Source organism: Dendropsophus ebraccatus, chromosome 14, assembly GCF_027789765.1.
Source record: "Dendropsophus ebraccatus isolate aDenEbr1 chromosome 14, aDenEbr1.pat, whole genome shotgun sequence".
Taxonomy (NCBI): domain Eukaryota; kingdom Metazoa; phylum Chordata; class Amphibia; order Anura; family Hylidae; genus Dendropsophus; species Dendropsophus ebraccatus.
This window is the reverse complement of record NC_091467.1, coordinates 31,387,846-31,402,390: the sequence shown is the minus strand read 5'-3', so window position 1 is coordinate 31,402,390 and position 14,545 is coordinate 31,387,846. Positions and strand designations below refer to the sequence as shown.

The window sequence follows — 14,545 nt, the reverse complement described above, 5'->3', positions numbered from 1 at the left end:
CATACAAAGGAACGCTCGGTTTGGTCAACGATCTTCACCGATATTATCTGATACCTGTTCGGAGGTTTAACATATATCTTATACCGACAAAATGGCAGAGGAAAGTATAAGGTGCATCCCTTTCCTGCCATCTCCATTTAGTCTCCCCTCATGTCCTATTTGAGTTTTCCCATGTCTTTTTTGAATTTGTATAACCTATCCTGTAAGCTCTCCTCCTTCATTAGCAAAGAACCCATTACCCATGGCAGGGGCAGTCTGGCCACCCTCATTTTGCATATGTAAGCAATATACCTGTGACACCTGGTAATCTTTTGATGTAAGAATAATGGCAAAAAATGGGCATTTTGCATCCTGATAAATGTATGGAATGCAGACATGCAGCTATAATGATGATTCTCCATCTTTAATTCACCTTATATTATATCAAATATACCATGCTATATAAGCCATTCATTTTCTAAGGTTCATATTTCTTACACTGGGTCCTAGTTTTATATAAAATGCAAAGTGTTGTGCCACATGTTACAAGGGAACAGATAGGCGCAGATTTATTAAAGGGTGTAAATACATTGGTGTAAACTGTCCACAGCAACCAATCACAGCTCAGCTTTCATTTTACCAGAGCTGAAAGCTGAGCTGTGATTGGTTGCTATGAACACTTTACACCCATTGATAAATCTCCCCCATGGTTACTACTATAATGTCTGGCTATGCAAATCACCCCTTGGAGCCTTTTTAGGGGCTAAATTGACAAACTTTGTATAGTGCTGCAAAATCAGTTGGCACTATACAAATAAAAGCATTATTATTAATAAGAAAAAGACTGAACGTTAACATAACTTCAAACATAACTTTTCTTTTCATATGTTGCTGCCCATGGTGAGACTTACAATTCCTTCCATACATGTTATCGTCTATTCAGTCCCTTTTCCCCAGTTCTGAGCTGCTGCGTTCTGCTGAAGACACAAAAATCTGTGTGTGAGCTTTTCTCTCTGTCCTCCCCCCCCCCCCCTTCTGATACAGCTGATGTAAACAAGTTCCTGGCAGGCTTTATCTGCAACTTTGTAGCTTCTGAACTCTGTTGCTATGGGGGCAAGGCAGTGCTCCTAACGGTGCCCCAGTGCTCAAAACTTTCTTACCCCACTGAGGAGTAAAAGACTAACTGCACGGGAATGGCGCACAGCATGAAGGTAAGAGACACACCTTCATCCTCTGCACCTTCTGCGCAATAAGGGGCTATCAGCAGGTTAGATTTGTCTAACCTGCTGATTGTTCCCAATTAAACATGTCATGAAATAATCCGCCATCGGCCACACATCTCTCTGTGTAAAGAGAAATGTGCGGCCGATAGATATACTATATCTCTCATCCCATCAACAACTGCAGCAGCAGCTAGCCTCATGTAGTCCAAGGGAAGAAAACTGGTGACAGGATCTTGGGTGCCTAAGGATCACTGATGTGTATGAGGAGTGAAGGCTAGCCTGTCTGATGCAGTCCCACAGAAGAGCTGCTCCAAAGCAAACTGCTGAAAAATTCCCTGCTGTCTATGATAGAAAGGTGTCAGATCATACAAGGAATCACAGCTCTCTGTGTAAGGGGGGCTTGCAGGCCGGTCAGTGTCCCCGTGGTGACCCCTGTCTGCTGCTGAAAGTGTCTACACTGGGCACATGAGCAACAGAACAGGACCATGGAAGGAGATGCCAGGTCTGATGGATCCTGTTTTCTTTTTACATAGAAGACTGTCAGCAGAAAGAGACAAAGGGGGAGATTTATCAAACATGGTGTAAAGTGAAACTGGCTCAGTTGCCCGTAGCAACCAATCAGATTCCTCCTTTCATTCCTCACAGACTCTTTGGAAAATGAAAGGTGGAATCTGATTGGTTGCTAGGGGCAACTGAGCCAGTTTCACTTTACACCATGTTTGATAAATCTCCCCCCACATCCATCCTGCATGACCTTATATTCCCTTTTTTTATTGTTGTCTATTGAAAGTTTTATGATTATCCCAGGCAGGTTTACACTCGGCTATTGTATATTTATGTACCACATCTGCTGGAAGTCTGTTACAAGCATCTACTACTCTTTCAGTAAAGTAATATTTTCTCATATTGCTTCTAATCTTCTTTCCCCCAACTAACCTGAGATTGTGTCCCCTTGTACTAGGGTTCAGTTTCTTCCCTCCTGAACCTTATTTAGGCCTTTAACATATTTAAAGGGACATTTCCATCAATATAATTACACTTGTAAGCCTCATCCTCACCAAGGAACCCAGACTTAGCATTAAATATGGATTGTCCCCATGGCAGACACTGTTGGCAGCTATATGGTGCCAGGGCCGGTTTGCTCTTCCTCAGGGAGGTGATTGGTTCCCTTTAGGTCTTTCTTGATCGGTTTTATACTTCAGACCGTCCACCATTTTTATAGCCCATCCTTGGACGTTTATCAATATTGATTTGGGGGAATGTGACAAAGATCACGGTGGGACTCCGCCTCCCTTGATCTCAATGATTATGTGTGGGATAAGCTGGATTCATGGAGGCCGCACCTCACAGGATCTACAAATATATATATAAATATATATATATATATATATATATATATATATATATATATATATATATATATATATATATACATTAGATAGGTAGAAGTAATGTTATAATCATTGACCATTGCTTCTTGTACAGAGCACCCCATGTTATGCTATGTAATGATGAACCACAACATTTTTATCTAAAAAATTCCTATTTCTCCATAGTAATTGCAGGGACACAGTGGTCCAGTGCTGCCCATAGTGTGTATTGTTTATTACAGATTATTTAGTATAATATTTGTATAAATAGAAAAAAAATCAGAGCCCTAAACAACCGAATCCTTTAGCGCACCCCTCCCCCCATAGTCTCCTCGCACCAATCACGAAGGAGAATGTGAAAGAGAGGCTTGACACGCAATCGAAGCCAATCAGCAACCACTTTAACAGGCCTCGCCTACTACAACAGCGCGTCGAATCAGCAGCACGGAATCTTCCCTTCTCCATCCAATCAGCGTTGTCTCTATCTCTAGGAATGTTTCCGTTTGTGCCCGCCCCTTTCTTTTGATTGGCTGTCCGCGTAAGCGAGTCTGGGGTTTTCGCGCATGCGTCCTGCTGTTCTACGGTGCTTTCGGTAATTGTATTTTCGGTAACGGTCTGTGCTCTCCGCCAACATGTCCCTGCACGGGAAACGGAAGGAAATATACAAGTACGAGGCGCCATGGACCGTGTACGCCATGAACTGGAGCGTGAGGCCGGACAAGAGGTTTCGCCTGGCCCTGGGGAGTTTTGTGGAGGAGTATAACAATAAGGTAACCGGGTGACTCCCGGGGCTGCAGCCTCTATACATCCCTATGGGCTACACTAGGGACGGCTCCAAGGCCATTGTGTGTTGTAGTAGATTGGTGAAAAATGGCTGTTACCCGTAGCAACCAATCACAGCACAGCTCTCACTTCTTATGCTGCACTTGAAAATGAAAGCTGTGCTGTGATTGGTTGGGGACAGTTTCATAAGTCTTAACCATTTCTAAGAGCTTGTTCACACAATGTTCAGGGTGTAGACATGAATAGGGCGACTGTAATGGAATCTCTCTCAGTATACCTACTAGATGCAGTGTGCGCCATTAAAGGGGCCTGTTCATGCTATACGGAGCTTTTTGCAGATCTATGCCCCAACAACTATTCCTCCTGACTTCCATCCCCACACACTTGCATGCTTGGTGCTCTCTGTAGGGATAGGAGGTTTGTCTGAGGTTGCTCCTTAAAGGAGAAGTCCGGCAACATTTTTTATGAAAGTATTGTATTGCCCACCAAACTTATACAAATCACCAATATACACTTATTAGCGGAAATGCTTATAAAGTGCTTTTTTTCCTTGCACTTACTACTGCATCAAGGCTTCACTTCCTGGATAACATGGTGATGTCACAACCTGACTCCCAGAGCTGTGTGGACACTGAGCATCCCTCTGCCATCATCCTCTCCAGCAGCCACAGCCCGCACAGCTCTGGGAGTCGGGTCGTGACATCACCATTTTATCCAGGAAGTGACATCACTATGTTATCCAGGAAGTGACATCACCATGTTATCCATGAAGTGACATCACCATGTTATCCAGGAAGTGAAGCCTTGATGCAGTAGTAAGTGCAGGGTAAAAAGCACTTTATAAACATTTCCCGTAATAAGTGTATATTGGGGATTTGTATAAGTTTGGGGGTCAATACAATACTTTTAATAAAAATTTTCGACAGACTTCTCCTTTAAATACACATCGGAAATCTTTTGACAGTGGGGAAGAAAAAGAACAGGCATAATAGATTTCAGCTGCCCAATCCATTTGTTCTCAGAGAAGGCTGGCAGTAGCTTGTCACTCTACTCCACTGTCTTCCATTCCTCCACTGGATTGCATTAGATAGCTGCTGTCCCATGTGTATGTGCAAGGTTAGCATTGCCATCAGCGTCTGATCACTGAGGGCCTCACAGCAAGGACTGCCACTAATGCCTATAGTGATGGGCCTGTGTAACCATGTCTATTCCAACCATTCACTGCACTGGGTCCTCCATCAGTGCCATTAGTTGGTATGTCACAGCTGCACTCTTAAGGAGCAATCTCATTGTTCACCGCTTGCTTAAAGGGGTATTCCGAGTTGTAAAAATTTGCTCAGCCTGGTGCATTGTGACTAGAAATGAGCGAATCGCTTTGTTTGATCAACGCTCCGCTCAACAAGCCAACTGCCTGTCAGCGCTGCTCTGCTCCCTGCCGCTCCTCCCAGGATGCCAGGAAAAGCTGGATCCAATCCTGGGAATCTTCTCCGAATCTCTCAGCATTGGATGCAGCTTTTCCCCAGCACACGGGATGAAGCAGCAGGGAGTGGAGCAGTGCTGACAGGCCAGGAGCTTGATGAGCGGAGCGCTGATCAAATGAAGCACTTTACTTCGTTTAGATGAACGATTCCCTCATCTCTAATCACGACTATATTTACCTTCCTTCCAGCGCTGATCCTGTCCCATTCTGTTTGGGGTTGGTGTGTGCACTCCCTGCTCGGCCTATCAGCAGCTGAAGTTAGACAGTGCAAGTGCCCAACCCAAACAGAAGTAGTGCTGTGGAATGGGACTGGTGGTGGAGGCAAGGATTATAGTTGTGATGCACCAGGCTGAGCACGTGTACAATAATAAGACAACTCCGAGTACCCCTTTAATAGCCATCACGTGGCTCAATCACCTGCCGATAATCAGCTATGTAAAAAGGATTTCACATGTGCATTTTTGTTTGAGGATGGGAACTGAAAAAATAAAATTGACAATGTGAGATCTGTCCCAACCCCTAATGGACTCCATTGGGTTACCATAACAATGTCTGTCATTTTGCTAAAAATAAATAATAGCCATGTATGCTGCGATGTTGTGTCTACCAGATTTTTCAGACTCTGTAATAGAGGCTCCCTCCAATGCAGATGTGAGTCTTATTGAGAGCTCAGCCTATGCGCAAAGGGAGCATCTTACCCAGGTAATGCCTGATTCCAATATGGATCCACCATGGGAAAACTCCTTAAGGCCGGGTTCACACTGAGAAAAACTAGCAGAATTCCACGGCGGAATTGTCCGCCACGGAATGCCATTAGCCTCCCTCTCATAATGGGAGTCTATGGGAGGCGCGCGCTCCTGCTCTGTCCGCGCTGAAGAATGAACATGTTTATTCTTCAGCGCGGAGAGACGCTGTGAGAACAGCAGCGCGCGCCTCCCATAGACTCACATTATGAGAGGGAGGCTAACTGCATTCCGCGGCGGACAATTCCCCTAGTTTTGCTCAGTGTGAACCCGGCCTAAGGGTGCGTTCACACGTACAGGATCCGCAGCAGATTTGATGGTGCAGATTTGATGCTGTTTTCAATTAATTAGATGAAATCTGCTGCGGATACGCAGCAGAAAATCCGCTGCGGATCCGGTACGTGTGAACGTACCCTTAGGGTAGATTCACACGTACCGGATCCGCAGCAGATTTCACACTGCAAGTCTCACAGTGAAATCTGCTGTGATACTCTGTACTGTTATGGCCTATAGCTCTGCATTCTCGCAACGGATTTTCATTCCACTTACGAATGTTGTTGCAACTTTCTTTATTTCTGTGCTGCGCTTGTAAAAATAAGACACCATGCTTGCCCTCTCCTGTTCCTCCAGCACGCTCCTGTCTGCTCCTTTGGGTCCCAGCTCACTCGGTGGGACAGAGCAGTGATTGGCTAAGCGGGCTGTCATCAAGTTGTTATCAGAAGAAGGAGCGGTGTCTTTTGTTATTTTTACCCGTCTGGCATAGAAGTAGTTAAAAAAAAGTTGCCAGTACATGCCAGTAGTTAAAAAAAAGTTGCCAGTACCACCAGTTACATCCTCTTTAATCTGAACCGACAGATCGAACGGCGGCGTCACTGGAAAGCCGGTGCCGCAGTCCGTTTTTCGGACCATGCACAGCGCCGTTCTATGCACCGGAACCGGCCGGTGCTCAAGCACTGGAGGTAGGCCGGGCCGCCCCCAGTGGGAAGGAATTCCCTCTCCTGTATGACGCAGCTCCGTTAGAATGAATGGGGCCGCGTCATATAGGGGAGGGAATTCCCTCCCATTGGGGGCGGCCCGGCCTACCTCCAGTGCTTGAGCACCGGCCGGTTCCGGTGCATAGAACAGCGCCGTGCAGGGAACCGGGCCCCAGTCCAAAAAATGGACCACGGCACCGGCTTCCCCGTGACGGCGCCGTTTGATCCGTCTGTTCAGATTAAAGAGGATGTACCTGGTGGTACATCGTCTTTTAGCAATTCACAAAGAATTATTATTGGGAACCCCCCCCCCCCCCCCCCCCCCCCCCCCCGGTATGCGCTGGCACGTATACTCACTGCAGCTGATCGGTGTCCCGCGACGCGGCTTCATTTCGCTCCTGCGGCGCTGTTGTTTAAATCCAGCGCACGCGCTCACGTCAGCCTCTGCTGTGACTCCTGTCTCCTGTGATTGAATGCTGGAAGTCACGCACTTACAGAGAGAATGCATTAAAGCGTGTGAATTCTGGCATGCAATGACAAGAGACAGAAGAGGAGTCACAGCAGAGGCTGACGTGCGCGTGCCCCCGATTTAAACTGCGCTACAGGACACCGATCAGCTGCCGTGAGCATACGTGCCAGCGCCTAGCGCGGGGGCCAATAACAATTTTTTTGATGTGAACTGCTTCTTTAAGGAGTTTCTGTGGTGGCCACACATTTACTGGGACATCTGTTGCTGGTTCTTTGGAACGTTGGGGCATGCCACTAATATTGTTATGTAGTTGGTGCCCAAATGATGGAGGGTATGTATGGTGCGACATTCACAAGTGCCAACCTACTGTCTCTTTAAAGTCAGCAGAGGTGATGTCCTGTGGCGTTCAGCCATTAAATAACGGACAGAAACAGTAGTGTGATATTATAAAAGTTCAATCTCGGCACTCACCATCATGCTTCATAATTTTTATTGTAGAAAAAAGTCCATCACAAAGATACAACGGTAACCAGACATTTCGGCTCCAAGCCTTCATAGTTGAGGAAGGCTTGACGCTGAAACATCCTGTTACCGTTGTATTTTTGTGATGGACTTTTTTCTACAATAAAAATTATGAAGCATGATGGTGAGTGCCGAGATTGAACGTTTATAATACTGCTGGGATTTTATTCTTACTACGACCACCACCCGTAGACACAGAAGTGTCGTCCAAAAGACTTTTCTATTAGAAACAGTAGTGTGGACTTGCAGCACACTGTGCTCCATATAGTCCAAGAAGGTTATGTAGTGGGGGTTTATGCAGTTTGCTGTGCTTTTTGGATTACAATCAGGTTTCATACTGTTGGAGGTGTGTTGTCCCTCTCAAGGCTGACCTCTGGGCTCATCTTTTATACCAGCAGTTTCTATGCATAATTTACAAATCTGTTAAAGCTATTTCGAGTTGTTCTATGCCCTTATGACTGTATACAGTATATTTCTCCATACAGGTGCAGCTGGTCGGTCTGGATGAGGAGAGCTCTGAATTTATCTGCAGAAACACCTTTGACCACCCGTACCCCACCACAAAGCTCATGTGGATTCCTGATACCAAGGGAGTGTATCCAGATCTGCTGGCCACAAGTGGGGACTATCTGCGCGTCTGGAGGGTGCGTACATCTCCCACACAGGCCATAGAAGTTAGTTTATTTTACTTATGATATGGTCCATTAAATTAAAACCATTGTGGTTTGTGCTCTAGGTTGGAGAGACAGAGACGCGCCTGGAGTGTTTACTGAACAATAACAAGAACTCGGACTTCTGCGCACCTCTCACATCCTTCGATTGGAATGAAGTAGATCCCAATTTACTTGGTGAGAGTTGCGAATCTGCACACTGTAAGATAAAAGGGGCTCCATTTACATTAGGCCCTTGTTTATGCTAAAATATGCGCCTTCCTGCAACTTAAAGGGGTACTCCGGCAAAAAAAAATTCTTTCAAATCAACTGATGTAAGAAAGTTATACAGATTTGTAATTTACTTCTATTTAAAAATAGAATGTCCTGCATGAATTGCATTTTTTTTTTTGCCAGAGTACCCCTTTAAACTTTGCTATGATAGTTGTGTTTCTCTCCCTTTTAAAGAAAGACCACCCTAAGGTAGTTTCTTACTGTTTTTAGGAACTTCCAGCATTGACACAACATGTACCATCTGGGGGCTGGAGACCGGGCAAGTTCTTGGCAGAGTCAACTTGGTCTCTGGTCATGTGAAAACACAGCTCATTGCTCATGACAAAGAGGTGAGACCAGCTTGTTGCAGTAGAAATTCTGTGGATAGGGTAGGTGTGAATTAAGTGGACATATGGGTATGCCTTGATGTAAATTTGTATTCCTGGAACCAGTACACCATGCAGTGATCCCTTGGCCTGGGGAGATTAAAGGATATTTTCTCCATCAATTGTGTGATAGAATTGTCTGCCCTCTTATATTTCATGGGTTGCAGTATTGATCCCTTAACTGTGAATGCAATATCAAATTCCTTTTTTCCCCATGTATTACAGGTTTACGACATTGCATTTAGCCGCGCAGGTGGTGGTCGAGACATGTTTGCATCAGTGGGAGCAGACGGCTCGGTGCGGATGTTTGACTTGCGTCACTTAGAGCACAGCACCATTATCTATGAAGACCCACAGCACCATCCTCTGCTCAGACTGTGCTGGAACAAGCAGGACCCCAACTATCTAGCAACCATGGCCATGGATGGAATGGAGGTAAGAAACCTTGCTAGTCCTCCATAAACTGAGTGTGAAGAGACACCACTACACACTGGTCATTGTGGTTTGTGGAGGCAGCCATATGATGTCCAGCAGGATTCTTGTATGATTCCTGTTTTTTAGAATAGGATCTGTATGGGTTTTCTCAGCAACCTGACTGCCCTGCTTGAGTCTGTGTCTCTCCACACATGTTGTGAAGATCTGGTGGGAATGTAGCGTTGGAAGGGACACTTAAAGGACTGTCACAAACAAAACAAAAAATTATTATTGATTGGGTGACCTATGATAAGAACTAGCCAGGAGAAGTCTTTGTTACACGTCATGTCACAAAATCAGATACATGTAAGTCTGTGGGCCCATCACTCTCATAGGCACGCAGTGGGGAGGCACACAACTGACAAATGTTCTGCTGATCAGTTGCGGTGGCAGCGCACTGATTGGCTGAGCGCCGGAAGCCCCTGAAGCAGACCCGATGTATGTAGCGGGCGGCGGGGGGGTTAAGGGAGCTGACTTTTACATAATCACAGAGGGATAACTATACTGCTGCAAGCATGGAATCTCATTGAAGTGACAGCGAAGGTATCCTCAGTGGATTTCGCTGCAAACTCGCAGCGTGAAATCTGCTGCGGATATGATATGTGTGAACTCACCTTATAGTGTATATAAGATATGTTTTGTAGGGCTCCCAGACACCAAGTTGAAATATCACCCTAAAAGCATCCACACTTCTTTTGTTAATCCACAGGTTGTGATTCTGGATGTACGAGTGCCCTGCACCCCTGTGGCCAGGCTGAATAACCACCGTGCATGTGTGAATGGCATTGCCTGGGCTCCGCATTCCTCATGTCACATCTGTACAGCAGGTAAGTTACACCATGAAGTTAAAAGGTAACATCTAATGTGCTGATATGTCCCTTTTGCGCATGGGGAGCTGACTCTGTACCATATCAATGATATTAGCAGTTTATCTCCTATGCTAGTGAGGCGTTTTGGTGCACTGGGAGTGATACTACTGCCCCCAATGCACAGATCCGCCCCTGGCCAGCCAGTATTGCTTGTATTCATCAGGAGAGGCAGACCAGCTGAGGGCAGATTGGTGCACTGGTGGCATTAGTCCCTCCCCCAGTGCACCAAATGCCTCACTAGCATAGGAGATAAACTGCTAATATCATGGAAACGGTGCAGAGGAAGAAGGTAAAAAAACATACCTTCATCCTCATCGCCCTGTGCGTAGTAGGGACATATCAGCAGGCTAGATGCTTCTTCGCCAGTGAGTAGATATATCATTGTGATAGGGAATCCTGGCAGTGTTCCTTGGGTGGTGTTGCCTAATTGTGTCAGAATTCTCTAGCGATGTGTTCTGTAATCAAGATAACCACTTTAATTTTGTTAACCCCTTAATACACTCTGCACATTATGTGTACGAATGGTGGGGGCAGTATGATGTAAGCTCAGAGTCTGAGCTTGACATACCCTGTGAGTAACGGCTGCCATAACCTGGACAGCGGGAATGGTTGTAGTAATAACATCCGTTACATGATGTACTAATGTAGTTGTGTTCCATGTCCTGTTTCAGCTGATGACCACCAGGCACTGATCTGGGACATCCAGCAGATGCCAAGAGCCATTGAAGACCCGATCCTGGCATACACAGCGGAAGGAGAGATCAACAACGTCCAGTGGGCGAGCACCCAACCAGACTGGATCGCCATCTGCTACAACAACTGCCTGGAGATCCTCAGAGTCTGACTTTATTTATTCCCATCTCCCCCTCCCCTCCTCCTCCCCTGCCACAATCTGGGGTTTTTGTACATTGTCAGTGTCTCTTCCTTTACTCTCAGTATAATCCTGTTGGATTTTGGGCCACAATAAATTCAGTGCTGTTCACATCCAAATGCCCGATGGGTAATGCAGTTACTGTTTAATTTATTGGCATATGGTGACTCATCCCAAACTATAGTTATAATAAACCACAGCCCAAAACAGGAGCTAGAGAAGCGTAATACACTCCCCCGGAGTCATTGATCTAATTTTATTCTGTGTAGATGACTTATTAGCCATCAGTATATACTTGCTGTGTTTTAATACTATTATTTTGAAGGCAATACTTTTTTTCTGTTGAACACTTTTACCTGTGATACTGCTTTTGTAGAAACAGTAGCATATATGTGTTTGTGGACTTGATATTTTATTATAAGATTTTGCCAGTGCCGATTTACGTCATTATTTAAAGGGGTTGTACAAGATTAGGAAAAACATAGCTGCTTTCTGTGAAAAACAGTGCCACACCTGTCTACAGGTTATGTGTGGTATTGCATCTGAACGCACTTTAACTTCTTGGCAACCTTTATGCACACCAAGGGTTTATAAAGGGGGCTCAGGTGCTGAGCTTGCGTCGTACATGGTAGATGCCTGTTGATGTTACTCACTGTCACTGACCATGATTGGTGATTACACAGATGTTGGACATTTAATTCAATATGAGCCCCCTCTAATTGATAAGTGCAGTTCTCAGCACTTGGAAGTTTACATGCTGAACAGTTCATATTTACCTGTATAAAACATGTTTGCTGTTGTTCTGGTCAAAATTATTTAACCATTAGTGGAGAGTGTCATCTGGGCGGGGCTTCACAGGCAGTGTCCCCTGTCCTGCCGCCTACATTGGCACTGTAGTCCCCACCCCCTATGTTACTTTATGAAAGTGAGCCAGTCCTACAGCAGTGGAGGCTGAAATTCATCTTCTGTGGCATAGGCACAGTCAGGCTCTTACCGTGCCTGTACCATGGAAGATAAATCCCGGCCTCCACTGCAGAAGGAGTGACTCATTCTGATGATGTCATGTAGGGGGCGAGGACTACAGCGCCAATGTAGGCGGGAAGACAGGTACACTGCCTATGAAGCACTGCCCAGATGACACTATCCACCAATGATGAAAAGCATTTTTAACCTAACACGTTTTATACAGGTAAGTAAACTGTACAGCATGTAAACTTGTAAATTGTGCTGAGAACAAAGCTGCAGCACACAGAAGGCCACCTCACAAAAACACAGAAAAGCTCACCGCTAATGGCAACATGCAGACCCAATATAAATATAAAAATCGCTAAAAGCACTCCCCCAACTTTGAAAAGAATTGTTACAATGTTAGGACTCTGACAGACGTCTTCAGAATGCATCTGAGGGGCTCCATTGAAAGCCTCTGTGACTGCCATGTTAACTCTACCATTACACCCTGTCACAGGAAGGCTCGACCCCAGGAGCGCCAATCTGATTACAGCACGACATATGTGTTTTCATGTGCTGTATAAGCAATCAAATTAAATAGGTTGTAGGGGCCAGAAGGGGCGGAATCTGAAGCGGGTTTTCCGTTGGGATTCTGTAGTGTGCACGTACCCTTAGAAGGTGAGGAGGAAAAAATTACAATTGGCTACATCCTAAACTGAGCTGCAATACTGCACATGACCTGTAGACTGGTGTGGCACTGTTCCTGGAAAGAAACAGATGTGCTTTTCTAATGCCCCTTTAAAAGAGCCCTTTTTTGCTATGTATTATTGGATATAGAAGTGTGTCAATCTCTTTTATTACTTTAAAAAAAAACAAAAAAAACTATGAAATCTGGTGGACGTAAAGTGTGGTTAGGATGCTTGGGGGAAATCCACAGTACCCAATCACTTTCTATACTTGATGTCTAGCACCATGAAATGTAAATAGCAGCAGAACGGTTCCTCCAATAAATTCCATTTGACCTATCTGTGATCCCATCGTCTTTTTATTGCATATTGTATAGTTATCATTATCTGCTGGTTGTTGGAAATGGTTGACTTTAGGGGGACCCAATGGATATAAATCAGCAATGAATGAAAGATGTTCAGCTCCCCAATATAATGTGCAGGTTATGTAACTAGGAAATGTGAGTTGCTGCCTAATGGGAATATTATATGATTAATGCTGTGCTGTCTGATCCCCTTAAAGGGAACCTGTCACCAAGACAATACTATCTAAGCTATCAGCATCATGTTATAGTGCAGGAAGAGCTGAGCAGATTGATATATATCTTTGTGGGAAAAGATGGAGTATAACTTGTAACATGTGGTTTGAAGTCCCTGATCATTCTGTGGTAAGGAGTCCAGTGGGCGGTGTCACTCAATGGACAGGACTCTTTGGCATGGAATCATCAGAGATTTCATTCAATAAATTATACTGAATTTTTTCCCTATATATCTAAGATAGATGTATATCCGCTCAGCTGCTACTGCTCTACAACATGATGCTGATAGCTGAGGTAGGAATTTCATGGTGACGGGTTCCCTTTAAGTTCCCCACCAGCAGATAAAGCAATATGGGTTGTCATTGGGTGTCTGCACATCTGCCTTGTGTGTTCAGGATGACTGGTGTATGGTGCAGATGCAGTTTTACTGTTGCAGCTGGAGCCTGACAGTACCCCTGTGTCCCAACAGTCCCTTGCTTGTACCACTGCAAGGATAAGGAGGTACAGTCAGCACTGGATAGATACCATGTATTATTGAAATAACGGAAATACAAGGGGCAGATATTGTGACCACGACTGCACCCTCTGTTTCCTGACGTTTTCTCTGCATTAGGCAATGTGGCCATGGGCTGGCTGTATGTGCTCGCAAGACCCAAACCACAAATGGTTCTACTGAACTTACAGCATTGTACAGTCCCACTAACTTCAGGAAAATCTGTCCCTTTTTCTTATCAGGAATTCCTGTCAGGATTTTCTCACCCATAGGGTTTCTTTGAACACTGACAGTCTTTAGGATTTTTCCTAAAGGGTGTCCGTTCAGGAAATTATAGAACCTGGCCTATTTTCATCAGGATTTCCTAAATGGGAGCTCCCATAGAAGTCTATGGGAGCTCAGGAAACCCTGATGCACATCAGGAAATCCTGAAGACACTACTAATGGTTTCCTGAACATAAAAACTGATTACTGCTAGGAAATCCTGAAGGTTTCCTGAAGCCTCCTGACATAAAACAGACACTGACGTGTGAATGGGGCCTAGTTATTTCAATGGCACAGCCCTGGGACCCCCACCAGTGACTAAAAAAGGGTCCTAAGCTCAGTGTCCATGGTCAGTGCAGAGCTGGAACAGAGCAGCGCTCAGCTTTACCTTGCCACCCAATTCATTGTTGTGTGGTCCTAGAAGTCAGCCCCCACCCTTCATCTATCCTATAGATAACCCCCTCTAAAACATACGTAGTGAGACAGTCTATCCGGTAGATGAGCAGTTTC

The 14,545-nt window shown here is 45.1% G+C and overlaps 1 protein-coding gene across 1 annotated transcript; it reads left to right on the top strand.

Moving 5' to 3' along the window:
• The first annotated feature begins 3,029 nt into the window (after positions 1–3,029).
• On the top strand, positions 3,030–13,039 carry DCAF7 (DDB1 and CUL4 associated factor 7). Its single transcript, XM_069953070.1, has 7 exons — positions 3,030–3,342; positions 8,029–8,187; positions 8,280–8,391; positions 8,698–8,816; positions 9,078–9,287; positions 10,036–10,153; positions 10,867–13,039. The coding sequence occupies exons 1-7, from the start codon at positions 3,205–3,207 to the stop codon at positions 11,037–11,039; spliced, it is 1,029 nt and encodes a 342-aa protein (XP_069809171.1). The 5' UTR covers positions 3,030–3,204; the 3' UTR covers positions 11,040–13,039.
• The last annotated feature ends 1,506 nt before the right edge of the window (positions 13,040–14,545 follow it).